This window comes from Meyerozyma guilliermondii, genomic scaffold (assembly GCF_000149425.1).
Source record: "Meyerozyma guilliermondii ATCC 6260 scaffold_1 genomic scaffold, whole genome shotgun sequence".
Taxonomy (NCBI): domain Eukaryota; kingdom Fungi; phylum Ascomycota; class Pichiomycetes; order Serinales; family Debaryomycetaceae; genus Meyerozyma; species Meyerozyma guilliermondii.
The window spans coordinates 1,140,021-1,161,334 of NW_001809800.1; the positions used below are offsets into that span (position 1 = coordinate 1,140,021).

Genomic DNA, 21,314 nt, shown 5'->3' on the forward strand with positions numbered 1-21,314 from the left:
GGAAGTTGCTGATTCTTGTTTGTACGTACCAAGAATGAAATAACAAGATTCCAAAATATATTTTCCAAGCCGATAGTTACTCTTAATTTCGCTTCAGGGAAAGCTAGAAGAACAATTGAGAATACGTGAGTGAGTATTTTTATGCTCAAAAGAAAATAGATAAGCAATGATAGGTTGGCAACTGCTCTTAGTTGGCGTAGTAAACCCAAAGGGCTCAAATTCCACGACAATCCAATTTGACGTGTGAGTTCCATCTGTACCCAAAATTTGCAGCCAAACGAACAAAGACTATGTATTGCTTTTCGAATCAGGTTTTTCTTTTAAATTATGTGATGTGACAAAATGTTATCGCTTTTATCGTTTAAAGACCACTACTTGTATTCTTGGAGGTTTAATTCTGTGTCGCTCAAATGTATGATCGAGCACCAGACCTTATCGTGTGTCCTGCATTTGAGGTGCCTCATCTCTGAATTTTCTGATGAGCATCGCATTTCAAGCTTCATGTCTAGAATCATTGTCAAGGGATTGCCCTCTTACTGTGACGAAGCCAAGCTTCGTGATCACTTTCTGAAGCAAGGAAATGTCACCGATGTCAAATTGATGAAAAAAAGAAACGGGGAGTCTCGACGCTTTGCGTTTGTAGGTTACAAGTCGATCGATGACGCAGAAAAAGCAGCCAAATATTTTCACCAATCGTTTATGGACACGGCTAGGATACACGTGGAGTTAGCCAAGACATTTTCCGATCCTACAGTACCATTATCGTTTAGAGAACAGCAAAGAATTAAACAAAATCGTCTTCAAGAACAGGAAGAACGTCTTCTGCAACAGCAGCTTTTCAAGAGACAAAAGACAAAGTCCCAAATTGACAAGGAAATCGAGAACAACCCAAAACTTCAGGAGTTTATGGAAGTTATGAGACCATCGCATGAGGTCAAGTCATGGGCCAATGATGCGGTTTTCAATGAGGGTGGTGCTCCCTCTGCTAAGGAACTTGAAAGAGCTCTTGAGGCACAAGAAAAAGGGGACAATGTCTCCGTAAAGCCAAATAAGGTGCCTGATGTGGTCCATACGGAAGGGTCTAAGAGCGATGACGAGTATGATGATTTCCCTAAATTTGACGAGGTTGAAGATGATGAAGAAGACGAGGAAATGATTCCTTTGAATAATATTAACGACGACCAGCGTGAAGATAGTTCAGAAACAGCTGCAAACCAAGAGATGAGTGATCTTGATTGGCTCAGACAGAGGCAAACTAGAATCAAGGAAAATGGAGACAAGGCAGACCCCGCCAAAACCACGGAAGAGCCAGATACTGCCGATTCCAATATAGAAGTTCAAGAAACAAAGCAAGAAGAATCACCCAGTGAAAAGATTGCCAAGACCGGCCGTCTTTTTGTGAGGAATATTTTATATACTTCGACTGAAGAAGAGTTCCGTACTCTTTTCCAAAAATATGGTTCCCTTGAAGAAGTCCACATTGCTGTCGATACACGAACCGGCAAGTCTAAAGGGTTTGTCTACGTACAGTTCAAGCAGCCCAAGGATGCTGTGGAAGCATACAAAAGTCTTGACAAGCAAATTTTCCAGGGCCGTTTATTGCATATATTACCTGCTGAAGCAAAGAAAGATCACCGATTAGACGAATTCGACATCAAAAACTTGCCCTTGAAGAAACAAAGAGACTTGAAAAAGAAGGCACAGGCAGCCAAATCGCAGTTCAGCTGGAACTCATTGTATATGAATTCAGATGCTGTTTTGGAATCTGTCGCAGCCAAAATGGGAGTTTCAAAGTCGGACTTGATTGACGCCGAAAGTTCATCATCGGGTGTGAAGCAAGCATTAGCTGAAGCACATGTTATTGGCGATGTCAGGAAGTACTTTGAAAGCAAAGGTGTCGATTTGACTTCTTTCAGTAAGAAAGAACGTGATGACAAAATTGTCTTGGTGAAAAATTTCCCATATGGGACTGGTGTAAATGAGTTGAATGAGATGTTTGGACAATACGGTCCTATAAAACGAACATTGATGCCACCAGCCGGCACCATTGCAGTGATAGAGTTCCAAGATGCACCTAGTGCCCGAGCAGCCTTCACAAAACTAGCATACAGAAAGTTCAACAATTCGATTCTTTACTTGGAGAAAGGTCCTAAGGGACTTTTCATTCGTGAACCAGTCACTTCTGAGGTGGTTGAAGTTGAGAAAGAAAAAGTGGAACAAGGCATTGAGCCTAAGGTCACGGCAAACTCTCTTATCAGCAATGACGCTAAGGATGAAACTGAAATTGAGGGTCCTACTGTGTCAGTTTTCGTCAAAAACTTGAATTTTTCAACTACACAACCACAATTAGCATCAGTATTTGAAAAGTTGCCTGGTTTTGCCCTGGCAATCATCAAAACTAAACCCGATCCAAAGAAGTCAGGCGCCACATTAAGTATGGGATTTGGGTTCGTGGAATTTAAATCAAAGGAAGAAGCTGAAGCTGCAATCTCTGCATTAAACGATTATGTCTTGGATGGACACAAGTTGCAACTCAAATTGTCGCACAGACAAGGAGGTCAAAGCAAGGGAGGAGCTTCGAAAACCAACAAGACCAACAAGATCATCATCAAAAACTTGCCATTTGAAGCTACTCGCAAAGATGTGTTGGAATTATTTGGGGCATTTGGACAACTCAAGTCTGTCAGAGTGCCGAAAAAATTCGACAAATCGGCAAGAGGGTTTGCTTTCGTTGAGTTTGTGTTGCTCAAGGAAGCCGAAAATGCCATGGATCAACTTGAAGGAGTTCATTTATTAGGCAGAAGATTGGTAATGCAATACGCAGAAAAAGACGCTGAAGACGCAGAGGCAGAGATTGCGAAAATGACGAAAAAGGTGAAGAACCAAGTTGCTACTCAAGAGCTTGCGGCAGCCAGATTGGCAGGCAAGGGTAAGCGAAACATAGACTTGGATGAAGACGACGAAGAGATGTAATAGCATTAATAAACTAATTGGTTTGTATATAAGGTAGGCTCACAAGGTTTCGCAGTCAAAATTATTTGTTCCAATTCCAAGTGATGTTGAGGTTTGTGGGGTTTAATGTGGCCAATAATGGACGAAATTTGTTCTTTTCGAATCAGAGCTTGTTGTCCATGAAGCTCCAATCCAGACTTAGACTCGGGGCTGCTAAGAGTCGATTCATCCTGTCAAATTTATCGATTCTAGAAGCTGGGTTTGGTCCTCGGTGGCGCTATTATGAGCTCAAAAAAACAGTGATCAATAGTGTCAACCAAACAAAACGTTCTAGCACCTGGAAGAACTACAACCGACACTATGGCAGAACTAGAGCCCAAGCCTTGAAAAAACCATTACTCTTTACCTTGGCATTTTGTGGAATAACCACCTTTGCAATGCCTTACTTGTATCAGTACACCCCATTAAAATTATACAAGAGAAACCCACAAGCTCTTATATACACCATTATAGCATTGAATGGTGCTGTTTTCTTGATGTGGAAACTGCCTCAGATGGTGAGGTACTTGACTAGGTATGGACTTTTGGTGAAAGATAATGTGTCCAATTGGGCCATGGTTGGGTCGGCTTTCTCACATCAAAGCTTCAGCCATATACTTATCAATATGTTTGTGTTGCAGTCGTTTGGTAGCACTTTGGTATCGATGATTGGAGTGGAAAACTTTACCAGTTTGTACCTTAATTCGGCGGTGATTTCATCCTTTTTCTCAATCTTGATTCCAGTCTTGGCTAGATCCTCGTTGCTGACTGCTTCTTTGGGTGCTTCTGGTGCGATCTTTAGTGTTGTTGGTGCCTTCTCATATCTTCTTCCGAAAGCACCACTTGCCTTCTTCTTCATTCCCGTACCTGGTGGTGCCTGGTTTTTGTTTTTGGGAACCATTGCCTATAATGCAGCAGGTATCGTTTTCAGATGGGGAGTACATGATTACGCTGCTCACTTGGGAGGCTCGGCAGCTGGAATTGCCTATGGATGGTACTACAACAAAAAGCGTAGAGAGGCAGTACGTCGCAGACGAATTGCATTCTAAATGTACATAGATTACTTGTAAGTAAACCATGAAGTATTACTTGTAAATAAACCATGAAATGGATTTATGCAAAAGATACCTTCTTCTTTCTAGGCTCGTCACTTTCAGCCTCCTTGGCTGCCTCCTTGGCATTCTTCCTTCTGTTGGCTCGCGCCACAGATGCTTTATTCTTGAGTTCCTTCTTCTTGTCGTCAAGTTTATTTTTCTTTTGTTCTTCTTTCTTCTCCATTTCCCGACGTTTGACCTCTCTGATCTCTTCTAAACGACGACTCTTCTCCAACTTGCTTTCGTTCACCTTATCATATTTATCATTAATTGACTTGACAAGTCTTTCCATCGTAAGATTATCATTGTCATCCACGAAAACCTTTCCTTTTTTACCCTTCTTAGCCTTTACCCCAGGAACCACCGCTTTGTTCAAAACGGGTATTTGAAGCTCGGATTCTTTGTATTCTCTTCCATTCTTGGCGCCATACAATCTTACCTTGGCTTGCTGTTTTTTCACAGCGAGTTTCGATGGCTTTTTGACTTTCGATTTGGGAGTTAGTTTCGGTTGGTTTTCAAGAAGATTGCGTGCAGCAGAGTCTGTAAATACCTCCAGCTCCACATTACGCTTCTGGTTCTGTGTCTTGTTTCTTTTGGCCGTTTTGGACTGTCTGGTCGCCATTATTCAATTACCAAAGTCAAAAAAGACAACCTCATCGCAGCCATCGCGAAACTAAATCGATAAAAAAATTCCGATACCGGGAGTCGAACCCGGGTCTGCTCGGTGAAAGCGAACCGTGCTAGCCGTTACACTATATCGGATAACTTCTATACTTCTAGGGTTCAGTGGACTATAGGCTTCTAATCAACAAATACTACCATAGATCATCATACTGGTTTCCAATTGTCACTACTGAACTTTTTTCCTCCTCTTCTTCTAATGCGTTTACTTAGTGCCATCCATGGCCTCGGTGATTTCCGCGGGTGCATGGGTGTAATTGATAAGAGGATGCGAAAAATGAAGGCTTCAGAATTTGGCTGTTAAACCTGGTATGTCAGAAGTACGATTCAATTGGAATGTTTTTCCTTCGACTCGGCTCCAGGAATCTCAGATAGTCACTCCGGTAGGGTGTTTGTATACACCAGTAATTGAAAAGTGCAAAAAAAATTTCGTTTCTGACCAGCCGATTCAATGTGAAACATGCACTGCAATCATAAATCCCCATATTCTCTTGGACAGAGCTAATAATATGTGGAAGTGTCCCTTCTGTGGAAAGATGTCGTACTTCTTCGAGTCGTTTAAGTTAGATGAGGATCGCAGAAACCTGCCAGGATTTCTTGACCTGGAAGTGGATACTGTAGAATATCACCTTCCGTCAGATATAGGAATGCCTTCTGAAGGACCATTGGTCTACTATTTTGTTGTTGATTCATACGAGTACAAGGATGGAGATAATGACAGTGACAAATCTTTCGAGAGATTAAAACTGGCAATCATTTCTTCGCTCGCTGCTATACCAGATGGAGCTCATATTGGGTTGATCTCATTTGATAGCAAAGTTACTTTTCACAATCTAGAGTCAGAGCTAACTCTTGCTGTAACTGAAAGCTCTATATCTTCTCGTGAAGATGAGCTGGACCAAACAATAAAACCTACGGACTATTTTCGTCCCGACAAATTCAGTAAAGTATCAGAGCTTTTGAATTTGGACGTCCCACTTGATAAAAGTCCGAAAAAAAACAACAGGAGGCCTTCTTCTGGTGCTGTGGAAGTGAACGAAACGACGAGAAACTCATTTGTGGAATATATCCGTTCTCTTCAACCGACGTATACTAACAGCCATAAACCTCCAAGAAATTCAGGTTTGGCGTTATACGTTCTTACCGCCATTTTATCTCGTTTCGAGTTCAACAACATGGTTGGTACGACATTCTTCTTCTCCAGTGGGCCGTGTACGCTAAATCCCGGAATGGTAATGGATTGCACTAAACGTAATGAGCATATGCGATCTCATAATGATATTGCCAAGTTGCAAGCTCCATATTTTGTCAGCGCTCTGAAATACTATCACACTTTGGCTTTGATGGCCTGTGGTCTCACACCTTCAGCTGCTAGCTCAATCGCATACAATGTTTCATCCAAAGCCACTGCATACCCTGTTGCTCCCAATGCTCCTCGGTGGTCCTTTGAACTATTTTTTGGTTCGTTAGATCAGGCTGGAGTATACGAAATGAAACCTCTCGTAACTGAAACTAATGGGACTATACATTTGACCAGCTCATTTGCAAATAGAAACTTTGAAGATGCCCTCATGAAGTCTATTGGAGCATCTACCAAGTACAAATGTGAGCTAACGGTGCTCACGTCAGGAAACTCAAAGGTGTCTAAGCTCGTGGGTAATGGTCATAGCTTGCCTTCATCTTATCAATCTGATAAATTAAATTGGGCTCACCATGAAAAGATAGCAGATACTATGGGAGAGTTTGACTCCGCAACGAAGAAACGAAATTTCACCAATCGCTGGAGTTTCAATGCACTAAAAGAATTAGACACCATGGCTCTATTTTTCGAGCCTACTACCGCTTCTTCGTCCACAATGTTGTCTGCGCAAGGAGTCACGGAAGTTTTTATTCAATTCCGTTTGAAATATTGGGACTTAAAGAGTTGGAAAATACGAGTTACCACTGTTAGAAAACCAACAACCCTTGCTAGTTTGATACCTCACCAAACAAAAACCAGCAAAGGATACCAACTTGTTAACTCCAAAAGCAAAATTGTCATGGAAAAGGAATGGAGAGACAGTTTCGACCCATACGCTTGGACGGTTTTATTCACAAGACTTTTGCTTGATAAGATCGATAGTTCATTAGGGTTCGAAAACTTTGCAAATATTACCAATGACATTCATGGTTCTGTTGTCAAACTCTTATATTCTGTTGGGGGATTGCTTGCTAACGCTGGCGAGACGCTTGTCAATCCCTATCTTTCTTTGCAGACACAAGAACTTTTACACAAAAAGTTCAAAATGATTCCTCAGCTTATATTCTCGCTCAGCAGGAATCCTTGCCTTATTAATATCTTCAACTCCTCACCAGACGAAACGGCTTTCCACTACCTGGTATTCATGAGGTCCAGTTGTATCCAGTCCAGCATCATGATCGACCCAGTTCTTTATTTCGAAACAAGCGATACCTTTGAGAAAGTGCCATTAAAAATAGAAACCCTTACTCAAAATGGCAGCGGTTTCTACGTCTTAGATTGTGGATTTAATGTGATTATTTACAACCATATTGCCGACGACCATCATAAACTGTTAAAGTTACATCTGTCGCAAAATGAAGATTTGGTATACAATAGGAGCAGCACAATAGCAGGCCCTCTACAGTTTTTGCAGACTGATGTCTTCAAGCAAGGACGCAGCTTTACTCCATCTATAATAGTGACACAAACAGATCATTCACAAGCACGGTTTTTCACAGCGAGATTAAGTCCTCGCTACAATAGAGAAATGGGTGCAACATTTGAGCAAAAAAGAGGTTTCTGGGACGGTTTAAAGAGTTTCATTGGCAAATCAGAGACCACTAATACCTTTACGCAATACTACGATGTTTTGTCGGACGATGTTAGCTTCGAAAAATATTGTAAAGATCTATTTAATGACGTGCAGAGCTATTCCCGCACTGCTTCTGTATAGTCTAATGAAGTGATTCCACAAACTTTGTGACGGTGGCCACAAGATCATCAACAGCTCCTGGATCTGATCCTGGTCCAACGTTGTGCGTAGCACCTTGAAGAACCTTACTCAAAGGGCTCCAATAGTATGGGTTTGTCGATGCTTCCCAGAGTTTGACTAAGGCCTCTCTATCCACCGACTTTGGAACACATTCATCTTTAGCCCCATAAAGGACCAAAAGAGGTGTGTTTACAATGCCAAATGTTTTTCTATGGTCTTCATAGGTGAGGTCCGACGAAAAGTAGTCATCATCACCTCCAGGAGCAGCAAGAGAGTGGAAACGATATGCAGTCAATTGTGTATCGAAAAACGAAAATTTTGGTGGAAGCATTTCGTTTTGGCGTCCCTTTTCTAGGAAATCCCGCTTACACTCCTCAATTAGTTCTTGAGTTACCTGTGTTCCTTTAAACATTTCCATCGCTTCGCGGTCAGAAACTGGAGCTTGCAAAATGGCCCCGTCAAGAATTGAGTCTTCTGACACCTCTTCATGGCTACATATCTTGGTCAAGTACTCCATTGTATCCTGACAGCCTGTCAGATGGCCCATAAGTACAATTTTTCGACGACTGCCTCCTGCTTCGGACCTCAAATATTGCACCAATTTTTTTAATTCTTTGACGTCTCGCTCGAGCGATCCCGATGTCCATCCATTATACGAAGATGATATTAATGTCTGGACCAAACACCAGTTTCCCAAGGTGCTATTTACAGTTTCTAGACCATTGGCCAACTGTTGCAAATATGGAACCGTTAAAAGGCCATCACTAAGACCACCTATAAATACAAGCACGTTTGGTGCAGGAGGAGTTTTCTGGTCTGTGAACTCGAAAGCCACCAAGTCTGGCACGTACGAATGGAGAATTCCCTGTACAGCCATTGTAATCAGGGAGATCGCAGCTCGTTTCCTATCGAGCGTGTTCCGGCACCGAACGCATTTTCCTGCACAATGCCTGTCCACAATTAGTATCAAGCGTTGCCGTTTTGAGACTAGTTGCGAATGCGGCGACTATAACATTCCGATTCAAAGCAGATGAAACACCACTTTCGTTCGTAAAGGTGACATGACTGGTTACAAAAGAGTAAAAATAAGCGATTTGGAACTCGCAACAGTCTCATAAAGCCAATTCATAACATTGACCCCACCCCCCCATAGCCCCAATTCTGGACCCGCTCGGTGTGCTGCATTATTCCTGCAGGTAGCTGATTCATGTTGAAATGGGCAAAGCGATACAGACTTCATTAGATTGCCATCAACTTCATCATTAATTCGCCAAACTTTGCTACAACGCAGCGACCCAATTATAGTTTATGATCTGCTGAATACCACATGTCTGAGTCGTATCTAACTTGGGATCCAGCCCAAGTGTCGCATTTCATCGATGGAGTCGAACCAGACTCTGGCAAGTTATTTTTAGATCACAACATCGATGGGTCTCTCCTTCCGTATCTTACCACAGACCATTTAAAAGAAGTTGGAATAACCAAGATCGGGTCGAGATTAGCGATTAAACGGGCAATTTCTGAACTCATAGTCGAAACGGGTATCGACGGCACCACTTATCCAATTAACAATAATGCCATTGGAGCCGAATCTCTCACCTTATCAACCAAGATCATGCGTGACATGTTCAAACAACTCGCCATCTCGGTCAAACAAAGCCAACCGGCCCCTGCCCCTTCACCAATTAGTCCCACCCATCAACTCGATATGAAACGACTCAATGAAAACTTCAACAAACTCAAGGCAGACTTGGTTCCAGTAATAAAATATATGAAGGAAACAAAGCCACTTCCAACACCAACCTTGGATCCTGGTCCTACAACCCTTTACCTGCCTACAAATTCGGTGCTGAGCGCCGCTACAACCTCGTCTCTGGAAGTTTCACCAGCAATGACAGCGTCTATTCCCCCCAAGCGTTTCTCGAAGTAACAGCACCACCACGGTCGATACCAATGCCTTCGACCCGAAACTCGTCGTTACCCAGTCCAACAATGTCCAATAGGTTTTCTTTCTGGCTCCATCTTATCACTTGGAACTGGAAAGATAGTACTGCAAACAGTGCCGGAATCTGGTCCAGGGTCTCGACTTTCCCAACCAGAAAAGACCAGTAGTCGACCTCGACTCATACAGACCAAATCAGCCAATTCCACCACCACAACCTCTACTTTAAATACTCTCAAGCCATCGCAACCAAGTACTTCACAGCTAGGAACTACATCTAATGAACCCCTCAAACAGCTCCGAGCATCGTCTGATGATCTGTGCTACAAAGTCCTACAACATGCTATGAAGCGTCACCATATCCCTCGTGACGATTGGCTGAAATATGTTCTAGTTATTTGCTACGGTGACAAGGAACGAATTCTCAAATTGCAAGAGAAACCAGTGGTTGTGTTCAAAGAATTACAAGAATTGGGAAAACATCCAGGGCAATTATGCTACGTCAATTGGCCACCTCTGAAGATGACGATAACCAATTATACGAAGATTCCAGAATTGGTGATGATATACCAGGAGGCACCCTCTGATAACGATTAAAGGTGTGTTCAGGGCTCAACCCTATCACGTGCATTATGTGCAGGCTGATTTTCAATTTCTCACCTGCGAAAAAAATTTCAAGCCAGATTCTCATTATTACCAAATATGCCACCAAAATTCGACCCATCTGAGGTGAAGTTCATCTACTTGAGAGCCGTAGGAGGTGAAGTAGGTGCTTCTTCTGCACTTGCTCCTAAGATCGGACCTTTGGGTTTGTCTCCTAAGAAGGTCGGTGAAGATATCGCCAAGGCCACCAAGGATTTCAAGGGTATTAAGGTTACTGTGCAATTGAGAATCCAAAACAGACAAGCTACTGCTTCTGTTGTCCCATCTGCATCTTCTTTGGTGATCACCGCCTTGAAGGAGCCAGTTAGAGACAGAAAGAAGGAGAAGAACGTGAAGCACTCTGGTAACATTCCATTGGAACAAATCTTTGAAATTGCCAGACAGATGAAAGACAAGTCTTTCGGTAAGAACTTAGCTTCCGTTTCCAAGGAAATCTTGGGTACTGCTCAATCTGTTGGATGCCGTGTCGAAGGTAAGAACCCTCATGACATTATCGACGCCATCAATGATGGTTCGATTGACGTTCCAGAGAACTAGATTATGTACAGATGAGTGTCTAATAGGGTTTTAATCAATATCATACATGGAGCACTTTGTAGGTGCATGTTTGCCAACACTCTGGTGCCAAATTTTTCTGTTTTTGGTTCCTATTTTGGTGCAAACTAGATTCACCACGGCGGTCTACTCACCGTGATATCCTTTGTGGATATGATGGTCCATTTCATCCGCATACATTTGTAAATTTTGTAACCAGCTTTTGTAATGTATTCTCAAATCTCAACCCCACAATTGGTGCACTGGCGGTGCGCTCTCTGTTGTTGATCTTCACAGGGGCGATTCATTCTTATATTTTAGACGAAGGTTTGGTGCCTCTAGCTTCAAGGACACGTAAAACGTATTTAATACTGCTTGGGTTCCTACCTGGACCAAGAAACTCATCCTTTCTTAGCCACAAATCGCATGTCTGACTCTATTGGTAAGTGTTCCTCGGCCCAGATCTGGTACCCACAAAATTGAATTTTAAACTAACCCAGATCGTGTCTTTGTGAAGGCCATAAGTACCATTCGAGCTCTTTCCTCCCGCTCCAATTATGGTTCGCTTCCTCGCCCACCAGCAGACAGTAGAATAAAGCTTTATGGGTTGTACAAGCAAGCAACCGAGGGCAATGTTGATGGTGTTATGCCGAGGCCCGTTGGATTTACCCTTGAAGATGAAGGAGCAAAGAAGAAGTGGGACGCGTGGAAACGAGAAGAAGGTGTCTCCCGTACTGAAGCAAAGAGACGGTACATTTCCTACTTGATTGAGACCATGAGAATATATGCCAGTGGTACTTTGGAAGCAAGAGAACTTCTCAGCGAACTTGAATATCTCTGGGACCAAATTAAGGACTTGCAGTATACTCCAGATAGCGACTCGCCTCCGATGCCGTTACCATTGCCTTCGCATTCTCCGCTGTTCTCCCACACCGATCGCTATTCAACCACCACTCCATTACCGCCGCCTAGTAACTATTCTGGGAGCGGCACACAATACCGAAACAACCTTCAAAAGATATACTCCCATTCTCGACGCAATACCATGCTCTCGATAAACGAGTACGTTCAACTGCAAAGGCTTCAGCAACTGCATGGCGGTACACATCTGGTGAAAAATGCCGGGCCAGGAGATTCAGTTTACTCTGCGCAACAAGGGAATGCCGGTGCAGGTGCATCATCTTTAGACGAGTTCAAGTCATGGCAGGGAGAAGTGAACTTGATGATAAACAAGCTCTCGCGTGATATCGTCAACTACAAACGTCATCGCAGCGAGCTGTCCGAAAGCAGTGATCAACTTCCGGAGGCACGCAAGCGAGCGTTAAAAACCTTGCGGGCAGTGGGCCTGGTACTTTTGCGTATTGCTAAGAACTTTTCTATCAGCTGCTTGACTTTGCTCTTCTTAGTGTGGTGCATCAAGCGTAATGTCATTGTGAAGCAGACGCTCATAAAAAAACCCAACAATAAGCACAAGGAGCTTGTCATAAATATGGTGTTGAACACCGATGAGAACAAGTGGTTTATTCGTCTTTTAAACTTGATCAACAGTTTTGTGGGGTTCGTCTAGTGTGGGTGTAGGGGTGTTGAACTCATCACCAAGGTTCGAAAATTTTGAGATGAGCATCTGGTTACGTATATGATTTAGAAACAATGGACGTTCATCGATGTCGATTTGTGGATTATACTCCGCATACTGTAACAGCTACTGCATTTTCGCATGTGTCTGACCCAGAAAAAGTCAGCGATCCATCCCTTAGACTCGCCATAGGGAGGAGTAATGGAGATATAGAAATATGGAATCCGCGATACAATTGGGTGTTTGAAACCAAACTTGCCGGATCCCGTGGTAGATCCATAGAGGGCATTGTTTGGGCAGGAGCTGAAGAGCCCCGTTTATTCTCTATTGGTGGTTCTACATACATCACAGAATGGGACCTTACTACTGGACTCCCGCGAATTAATTATGATTGCAATGCTGGCATAATATGGTCTATCGACGTCAGTGAGTGTGGGACCAAGCTTGCGGTGGGATGTGACGACGGGTCTGTGGTGATAGTTGACGTATCTGGGGGACCAGGATCAATTGAACATGAACTCATCTGTCAGAGACAAGACCTGAGAGTGCTCACGGTAAAGTGGTACAAGTCATCAATGATAGTTGGAGGTTGCGCCGATGCCCGAATCAGATGCTGGTCAGCCTCAAGCGAAACTCGAGGAAGAATTCTTTCAACAATGAGGGTAGATAAATCAAAGACTGAAAGTACTTTGGTATGGTCCATCATTACATTGCCTCAGCGTGGACTCATTGTAAGTGGTGATTCTACAGGACTGGTCAAGTTTTGGGACGTTTCTTCCTTTTCGCTCGTGCAAACCTTCACCTCTCACGATGCAGATGTGTTGACTCTTTGTGCTGACTACAATGGTGAAAAGGTTTTCAGCGCTGGAGTTGATCGAAAAATTCACCAATTTTCATTACTCTCGTCAAACGGCAAGAGATCCTCTAAATGGATTCACAGCTTCAACAGACTCCTCCATTCAAACGATATCCGTACTCTTGCCATTCACGAGAGCCTTCACGGTTCTGGTCTTCTAGTAAGTGGAGGTGTCGAGCGATCGGTAGTCATTCAATCTGTTTCCCAGTTTCAAGATGGTCCATATAAAAAAATCGTTATTAGCCAACAACTGCGTAACGTTTGCATTCACCCCAAAAATTTGATATTCATGTGGCAGGACCAGAGCGTCAAAGCATGGAGAACCATTGATGGTTCTCACAAATTGGTTTCGAAAATTACCATGGCTGACGACTCTAATATTACTGATGTTTCCGTAAACGAGGAGGTTTCTTTAATGGCTGTGGCAACATCCACTGCAGTCAAGTTGTTCCGTTTAAAATCTGAAGGAATTAAATTGACCGTAACAAAAATTCGTGATTCTGACTTTGACTCGATCATTTCGGGTGCAAAATCGGTAGCACTCAAAAATACTGATCTTGTTGTCCTCACATGCGATAATGAGATCTACAGGTTCAATGTAGGTGAATCGGAAATCTCTCTCATTGAAGAACTCGAAACAGAAAAAATCTCAAGAGTAAAGAGCATGACAGTTGGTAAAGACTTTGTGGTAATTGCTGGCTTTGATGGGATTATTGAAATGATACCATTCAAGGGTAAAGCTTCGTTGATGACGAGAATAACCCCATATCCTCATCTTATCACCATCTCCAACAAGAACACCGTGCTCATACTCACGCAAGATAACAAGCTTCTCGAATTTGAAGTCAATGGTTCAGAGTCTACTTTAAGTGCTTGGTCTAAACGTAACTCTGAATTCATGCCCAAGCCGTTTGTCAAATTGGAAGATAAACCAGAGGGAATGTTTGCCGAAAATGATTCAGATCGAGTATGGATATATGGATCCACTTGGCTTTGCTTCTTCGACCTTCTGCAAAATATTCCCGTTACAAAGTCCAACAACAATGTAGTTGCTGGAAAGAAAAGAGCTCGTGATGGTCTTGCTATTGAAGAGAATGGCGATACCATTGATAGCTGAAGCAAAGTCAAGTCGATAGATTAAGACATGAAATAATGGTGGAGGGTGAAGAGATCGATGCCTCAGCCAGACCTTTCTGGCTCACCAGTAAATATCGTCCTATACTTGCTGCAGATTCATTCGGGGCCGAGAGCATTGTCGTTGTTGAACGTCCTCTCTTCTCGTTACCTGGTAGTAAAGCATTTGATTTGCCCAAGTTGAAGGTTTAATGTATAATATATAGCATATAAAGAGCATACAAGAGTTTACTGGTTAATTTGAGGCACGACTCTAGCACCTTGAAAGAAAACCCTTGCTGCTGCACCATATCCCATAAGACACTTTTGAGGTTGGTCACCATCTTTGTCTTCATCCTTCAATCCCCATCCCTTCCGTTCTCCGAATTCCCTCTTGTACTCCGAGTCATACACTTCTCTATAAGTGTGATGAGGTTCAAAACTTTGAATGTACATCCCGTCTTTAGGATCTTTCAGGTACTTGTAAAACATAAGCAAGTGTCTTCTGATCTCTTCTTCGATTCTCTGGGGAAGATCTCCAGGAGCATCGGGTCCAACATAAAGCATATAGTCGGCTAATCCTTCGATTAGAAGTTGAACAAAGTAAGATGAATCTCTCCAGTAACGCTTGTCATCGCTGAAGTCTCTGTCGTAGAAAAATACGTTTCTGTTAATTCCAGCATCGGCCAATTCATCAGCTATCTTTTTGTAAGATTGGTCCTTTGTAATATGATACAAATGTGAAGCCACCGAGAGCGTGGTACCCAAATTATAGGTCCATTTTGTATCGTTGGGTTCTTTCAGGGTATCTTGAACACCATCTTTGATCAACTTGTCGCCAGGATCTTGGAGCACTTTAATTTGCCAATCTAAACATTTTGCGGCAAAGTCAATGTAAACCTTGCTTTCATTAGGCACAAATTTTGACAATTGAAGGCACGCCTTGGCGACTTCGGCCGTAGTACATGCATTTAAATAAGCATTTGAAATATGCCATTTCACTCCACCTTTGGTTTGAGCATTGGGGTTATCGTTCCATCCTCCCATCAAAAACCTCACCAATTCTCTTCCCTGGTCCAAAAACCTTTTTTCGCCGGTGACTTCGTATGCCGTTAACATAGCACTGGCAACTTGGGCATCATCATCATAGTAGATATCTTTATCATTTCCATTATTTTCTGCAGCAGAATAACCTTTCAAATGTGGGTTTCTATACTTCTGGAAGATATCGATAGCTGGTCCAACCAATGGCAAAAATTCCTTGTAAATTCTTGCACCATCAACTATCGACTGGGCTGCAACTGACACTGCCCAGATAACAAACTTGTTGTCATTGTAGCATCCAGAGCACCTTTTACGGGCTATAAATGTACGTTCGTGTTTGTTGTAGTATTCTATCCATAATTGGCGCACAATTGTGTATCCTTCAAGGTTTGGGTTCGTCAAGGGCATGGTCAGATTTGAAGAAATTGCAATTAAAATCGGTGATAATGGCTTTGGTTGCGCACCTCTGAAATCGGGACACTTGGGTTGCCCGTTCGGACTGAGTAGAGAAATAAAGCCACAATTGGGAGAGAAGTTTTTAGGTTATTCTTGTGAATTTCCGGAAGTCAATTTGAAGGGAAAGAGTGTTCTGAAAGTGATTTCACTTGACCTTTCAAAATTTAACTAAAAAAATGGATTATCTACTAGTTTTGAGTTTGGTTGCGAAATCATTAAAACGAATTACTTTAACATTCGGCACCAGTAACTTGCCTCTATGAATTTAAAAGTTTATGTTTCTTCCACATCGATGTTCACACCCATGAATTCCGGAAAGGTGCACTAACCTTGCTACACGTTCCCTGCCTCAACACACCAACTGGAATTTAAATTAATATCTCGTCTATAGACACAAATTAATGAGAAGCATTCTCAGGCTTCCTGCAAACGTACAACATCATAGGGGTAAATAACTTTTGGCGTCCGCCTTCAACCAAGTTGACAGCTGCATCCTCCAATGCATAGGTAACATTCTTTGAGCCCTTTGGTGCAAAGCCAACAGTCTCCAACATACCCACCAAACCTGTAGTGACGGTACGACCAATCTTAGAGGTTCTGAAAACAGTAAAGTAGTCGCCCAAAGTTTGGACATATTTCCACTCACCTGACAATGGGTAGTACCAAGGAATTTCGTCGTCCTTGTCAGCCAAGTCCTTTTGGTATTCAACCTCGAAACCCACGTTTTTCAAAGCTTGTTCGGCAACCTCACGCTTGTACATCTTTGGAATTCCATCTCCCACTTCAATACCATAGGCAATCTTACGGTGTTCCTCATTGGTCTCGTCGTACTTGTCGGTCATAACCCATTCGTAGACACCAAACACACCACCAGGCTTCAAAACCTTGTAGATTTCAGAGTAGACACCTTCCAACACTGGAGCATGCACAGTGGCTTCAATAGCATAAACGGCGTCGAACAGTTCGGGCTCAAAGTCCATTTGCATGAAGTCACCCTTGACATACGACAATTTGTGATCCAACTTGTACTTTTGGGCGTAATGGTTAGCACGCTCAATTTGGTAGTCGTTGTTGTTCAATCCAACAATGGTACAGTCGGTAAAACGGCAAATTTCTCTACCCGGTCCACCAACACCACATCCAACATCCAACACTCTCATGTTCTCGTTGAGCTGCATCTTCAAAGCCAAGAAATGCTCGTGACGAGCAGTAGCTTGTCTGAAAGCTTCACCTTTATAATAACGTGAAAAATGGAATGAAGAGCCCCATCCATGCTCGTAGAAATCTGTCACCAAGTTGTAGTAGTGTGCAGTCAACTGGGAGTAGTCTCCGAGACGTTTGTCCTCGTCTTCCTTGGAAACACCACCGTCCCAGTGCTTGAAATAACCGTTAGTGGCCACCGATGACGCGTCCTTAGCCTTAGAAAGAAGAGCTCTCAAACCAGTTTGCTTGTAGGATTCACCATGAAGAGCCTTAGCAAACTGGGAATCTCTTTCATGGTCTTTTTCGGCGAGTTTAAATTCAGAAGTCATGATTTTAACGATAGTCTTTTGTGTTTCTTCTGCGTGGTCGGGTGTTTTTATTTTCAGCTGCCCTCGTTCCTGTCGTATAAATATGCAGTACGACACACTCGTTTAGGGAATACGAGACGATCTCCAGTATTTTATGCAGAGCGGTTGCAACATCAATAGGAAGCCTATACGAGATGATGAGCCGATTTTGTATCAGATATCGTAATCCACCAGTTCTTCTTGTTCTAACATCTTATCGATTTCTGCAAGTTCTTCGTCTTTGTTCGATCCACCAAAAACGTTATCCTCCTCATCAGCCATACTAGGTCTTCTGCTAGTATTCCTGCTAGAATTTCTACTGGCAGCTCTACTGGCATTCCTGCTAGCGCTTCGGCTACTGACGGCACTCGGCGCTTGGCTTCCGCGACGGCTAGTGGTTTGACTGGCAGCCGACTCGCTAATACTTCCTGTCCTAGAACTCTGGAATTTCATACTGGTTTCTTCCTCTTCGTCGGCTTTAGTTATCATTGCCTGAACATTTGCTTCAAACTTGGCCCACATCTTCTCCGTGGATGCATCCATGGTAAATTCCGGCTCGTTTTGGCATGTCTCAAAGTACGCCTTTGTATCGTTGAGACTGGTTTGAAGTGCTCTAAGCACCGTAGATCCCAACTTCTCTGTTATGTAGAGTTTGTTCAAGTAAGTGATGATGGTCTTCTTGACACTTCTTGGGGTATCTTGTTCAAGTGCCTGGAGCATAGACACTGCTTGCCATACATGAGATGGGGTCTTCAGGATGTCCTCCTCTGACAAATTTACCAAATTATTTGGATCACACCAATGAACAATTTGTTGCATGACTGCATTGGCTGTCGTAAAGTTGTCGAACCGAGTATATCCACCATCTACTCGGAACATACGGAAAAAACAATCACCACTCACCTTAGCAAGTTTGAATTGATGAGACGGGTGACTGAAAGCATAAACCGGAATGCAAAATGCCAAAGTTTGCTTCAATGCATGGTTGTCCGAGTTGTAAGGATGGAAATACGACAATATTAATGCAGTCAAGAGCTTTTGCTCTTCATTGTCTTCAGGTTTAGGGTCTTCTTTCTCGTCATTTCCAAAATTATTGAGGATGTCTGCCAAGAAGAGTTTACACAAACCCTCAGCTACCACAGCTTGTGCTTCATGGTCATCGTACAGTCGTAAGATCTTGGAAAAGAGCCGAGACAAAGAAAGCGAATCAACTTCCTTTCCTCTACCAACCACACTCAATCCATGTACTGAAAGAATGTCAACGATGGCTTTGATGCAAATGACTCTCAATTCACCTTGCGTATTAGCTGCAGCCTTTCCTATCACCACTAGGTAACTACTCGCCAATTGCTGGTCTAAAAGGCAGAACAAGCCCATACACTTCATTCCAAGGGCTCTAATTTGAATGTGATCCCATCTGTCAAGCGCGGGCTTTACCAAGCTCTGAATAAGAGACTCCAAGGCGTAATTGCTACTCAAGGGTTCTTGTACAAGCTCGAGAACCTGCTGCAAAAGCCGTAAGCACTGAATGGTGAGCTCATCTGGTGCTTGTTTAGGCTCGACTCTTCTGCGCTTTTGATTAGAATCGGGACTAGATTCTTCTTCATTTGCACCTTCTTCATCTGAGTCCTCGCTGTCATTTTCCATCTGGCCTATAATTGTGTCCTCGATGGAAGTCTGATATGAATCTTGCAAGTCATTGATGATCTCGGCACACATGGATGAAAAGTCACGCTCACTAATGGAAATCTTACGAAGAACCTGCAATGACAGCTCAAGCAACTTGCTCGATAAGTTGTCGTCGGCCAAAGAGCTACGCACGATCTGTAGCATTCTTCTTCTTCCAATTTCATCGCTGAAATCGTAATCTTTTGCGATAAGAAGTAATTGCTTGATCACAAACTCCAAGTCAGCAAACACATCCGAAAACTCGTTATAATCAGTCTCGAACTCCTTCGCTTTCATCACTTCTGCTCTCAATTCTTCTTCCAATGCTGATGCATCTTTGGTTAATTTCTGTAACTTCTGCTGGGCACGTTTGCTCTTTTCCTCATTGACTTGTTCTTGTGCTTCGACAATTTCTGGCGCCAAGAGATCCAACTGGGCTGCGATCCGTCTCTGTGATTTCTCGGATCGTTTGTACTTTTCTATAAGTTCACGATTTTCGTCGAGCATGCGCATTCGAAGCTTCAAGTATTTTTCCAAAGTTTCGGCAATCTCAACAGGCTCAGGAAAGCGGTCGTCAATTAGGGTGATATGGCCATTTGAATTGCAGTAGTCATAGAATGTGCGCAAGAGAAACGCAGTCTCGGTGGTGAGTTCCTTCCACATGGAGCTGGGCAAGTCAATTGAGTTCAAATCTTCATCACGAGATTTGAAAAAGATCTTCATAGCTGTTTCTGCCATCGAGCTATCCAACACCTTCAAATTCTCGATCAACGATATGATATCAGAATTGACAGTGGTGAACCAATGATCGATGACCATTTTCGAGGCAGCTTTCTTTACGTTATCATCTCTATCATTCAAACCCCACTTCAAAAGCTCCTCACGTAACTCGAAGTCAATATTTCGAAAGTCTCCCAATTCTTTGGCAATTCTAGAGTACACCAACCGCCTATTTATGGCGTTTACGTCACGAGCCCGCTCGATCAAATAAGGTATAGTTTTTGGAGTTTTGAGCAAATTCAAAAGCGCTGAGCGTCTGACTTCTGCGCTGTCATCATTTTGAATTGCCTCTATGAGCTTCTGGGTCGACATATTATGCCCTTCAACATGTTCTTCGCCTGGAATGACTAATTCTTGGAAGCGAGACATAGCAACAACAGCTTGTATACGGATTGTCGGTTCTTTGTCGTAGAGTCTACGGTTCAAAGACCATCGCAAAGCTTTGAAGAGCTCGATATCAATCTCACCAACAAATATCACCAAGTACGCAATCAATTGAACAACACGGTATCTTACGTTTTTGTCTTTCGCCTGCAGCCCACGCAACAAGTGACGCAAAAGATATTCGGCTACTCTGTTTGCTGGACTGTCTTCTTCATTTTCTTCTTCATTTTCGTCGTTCTTTTCCTCGTCTTTGAATAATGTGGAGACAAATAATGAGCAGAATTTGGCAATGCGGTCACCGACTTGTTCACCTTTTTTCAAAGGAAGGATCTTATTGACCATCTTGGTGAGCCGTAACAAGAACCCATCCTCGAATTCAAGCTCAATTGCTCTTTCGTAAATGTGTTTTAATACAATCACCAATTTGCGGTGACTCGAAAGACTCATTTGAGCATCTTGAAAGACCTGAGAGATGGCATTGCTGATATCCTCGAACGCGGTGATCTGTCGGATCTGTTTAAGGGTCGCTTTATTGGACATTTCAGCGTGAAAATCAAAAAAGACTCTAGATGTAAACAAACTTGATCTGAATATTTGATGCGAACGCGCAGAGTAGCGAGGGAACAAAAAAGAAATGAGCGGTACGGGAATCGAACCCGTGACACCTGCTTGGAAGGCAGATATGTTAACCACTACACCAACCGCCCGGTTGTGTGGTATTGGTGTTAGTCCTGTCGCTATCACGCTCTGCGCATCAGTTTCTCATATACTCTTTCTCACCAAATCGGCGATTCTTTCATGCGACAAGATCTGGGTATGTAGGGTACCTAAAAATAGGAAGACTTCCTCGAGACCTATTTCGAGCGTGAATGAAAAGAGAATATCAACTTTATTCTTAATTCATTATGGCATGAAATACTAACCTAGTTTTACTGAAGTTGGATCTCGAGAATGGCAAATATGTCAATGTCACAGAACTGTTTCTACGA

The 21,314-nt window shown here is 42.9% G+C and overlaps 12 protein-coding genes and 2 non-coding genes across 14 annotated transcripts; 7 read left to right on the top strand and 7 right to left on the bottom strand. All coding sequences in view use genetic code 12, as the record gives it.

Annotated features, from left to right (window-relative positions):
• Positions 1-342: 342 nt before the first annotated feature.
• PGUG_00651 (RNA-binding ribosome biosynthesis protein) lies at positions 343-2,973 on the top strand (the record flags this gene model as incomplete). The annotated part of the gene is made up of 1 exon (XM_001487224.1): positions 343-2,973. One exon carries the CDS (start codon positions 343-345, stop codon positions 2,971-2,973), a length of 2,631 nt encoding a protein of 876 aa, XP_001487274.2.
• Positions 2,974-3,056: 83 nt separating this feature from the next.
• PGUG_00652 (rhomboid protease) lies at positions 3,057-4,040 on the top strand (the record flags this gene model as incomplete). Its single annotated transcript, XM_001487225.1, has 1 exon — positions 3,057-4,040. The coding sequence occupies one exon, from the start codon at positions 3,057-3,059 to the stop codon at positions 4,038-4,040; it is 984 nt and encodes a 327-aa protein (XP_001487275.2).
• Positions 4,041-4,104: 64 nt separating this feature from the next.
• PGUG_00653 (uncharacterized protein) lies at positions 4,105-4,707 on the bottom strand (the record flags this gene model as incomplete). The annotated part of the gene is made up of 1 exon (XM_001487226.1): positions 4,105-4,707. The coding sequence occupies one exon, from the start codon at positions 4,705-4,707 to the stop codon at positions 4,105-4,107; it is 603 nt and encodes a 200-aa protein (XP_001487276.2).
• Positions 4,708-4,775: 68 nt separating this feature from the next.
• On the bottom strand, positions 4,776-4,847 carry PGUG_05976. Its single transcript has one exon. It is a non-coding gene; the product is annotated as a tRNA-Glu (tRNA).
• A 230-nt stretch (positions 4,848-5,077) lies between these two features.
• On the top strand, positions 5,078-7,720 carry PGUG_00654 (uncharacterized protein; the record flags this gene model as incomplete). The annotated part of the gene is made up of 1 exon (XM_001487227.1): positions 5,078-7,720. The coding sequence occupies one exon, from the start codon at positions 5,078-5,080 to the stop codon at positions 7,718-7,720; it is 2,643 nt and encodes an 880-aa protein (XP_001487277.2).
• Position 7,721: 1 nt separating this feature from the next.
• Positions 7,722-8,636, bottom strand: PGUG_00655 (uncharacterized protein; the record flags this gene model as incomplete). Its single annotated transcript, XM_001487228.1, has 1 exon — positions 7,722-8,636. The coding sequence occupies one exon, from the start codon at positions 8,634-8,636 to the stop codon at positions 7,722-7,724; it is 915 nt and encodes a 304-aa protein (XP_001487278.2).
• Positions 8,637-9,086: 450 nt separating this feature from the next.
• On the top strand, positions 9,087-9,689 carry STE50 (Ste50p; the record flags this gene model as incomplete). The annotated part of the gene is made up of 1 exon (XM_001487229.1): positions 9,087-9,689. The coding sequence occupies one exon, from the start codon at positions 9,087-9,089 to the stop codon at positions 9,687-9,689; it is 603 nt and encodes a 200-aa protein (XP_001487279.2).
• Positions 9,690-10,403: 714 nt separating this feature from the next.
• RPL12 (60S ribosomal protein uL11) lies at positions 10,404-10,901 on the top strand (the record flags this gene model as incomplete). Its single annotated transcript, XM_001487230.1, has 1 exon — positions 10,404-10,901. One exon carries the CDS (start codon positions 10,404-10,406, stop codon positions 10,899-10,901), a length of 498 nt encoding a protein of 165 aa, XP_001487280.1.
• A 643-nt stretch (positions 10,902-11,544) lies between these two features.
• Positions 11,545-12,465, top strand: PGUG_00658 (uncharacterized protein; the record flags this gene model as incomplete). The annotated part of the gene is made up of 1 exon (XM_001487231.1): positions 11,545-12,465. One exon carries the CDS (start codon positions 11,545-11,547, stop codon positions 12,463-12,465), a length of 921 nt encoding a protein of 306 aa, XP_001487281.2.
• An 83-nt stretch (positions 12,466-12,548) lies between these two features.
• Positions 12,549-14,447, top strand: UTP4 (Utp4p; the record flags this gene model as incomplete). The annotated part of the gene is made up of 1 exon (XM_001487232.1): positions 12,549-14,447. One exon carries the CDS (start codon positions 12,549-12,551, stop codon positions 14,445-14,447), a length of 1,899 nt encoding a protein of 632 aa, XP_001487282.2.
• Positions 14,448-14,692: 245 nt separating this feature from the next.
• On the bottom strand, positions 14,693-15,895 carry PGUG_00660 (uncharacterized protein; the record flags this gene model as incomplete). Its single annotated transcript, XM_001487233.1, has 1 exon — positions 14,693-15,895. The coding sequence occupies one exon, from the start codon at positions 15,893-15,895 to the stop codon at positions 14,693-14,695; it is 1,203 nt and encodes a 400-aa protein (XP_001487283.2).
• A 446-nt stretch (positions 15,896-16,341) lies between these two features.
• Positions 16,342-17,475, bottom strand: ERG6 (sterol 24-C-methyltransferase; the record flags this gene model as incomplete). Its single annotated transcript, XM_001487234.1, has 1 exon — positions 16,342-17,475. One exon carries the CDS (start codon positions 17,473-17,475, stop codon positions 16,342-16,344), a length of 1,134 nt encoding a protein of 377 aa, XP_001487284.2.
• A 192-nt stretch (positions 17,476-17,667) lies between these two features.
• YCG1 (condensin subunit) lies at positions 17,668-20,865 on the bottom strand (the record flags this gene model as incomplete). Its single annotated transcript, XM_001487235.1, has 1 exon — positions 17,668-20,865. One exon carries the CDS (start codon positions 20,863-20,865, stop codon positions 17,668-17,670), a length of 3,198 nt encoding a protein of 1,065 aa, XP_001487285.2.
• A 95-nt stretch (positions 20,866-20,960) lies between these two features.
• Positions 20,961-21,032, bottom strand: PGUG_05975. The gene has a single exon. It is a non-coding gene; the product is annotated as a tRNA-Gly (tRNA).
• Positions 21,033-21,314: the final 282 nt, after the last annotated feature.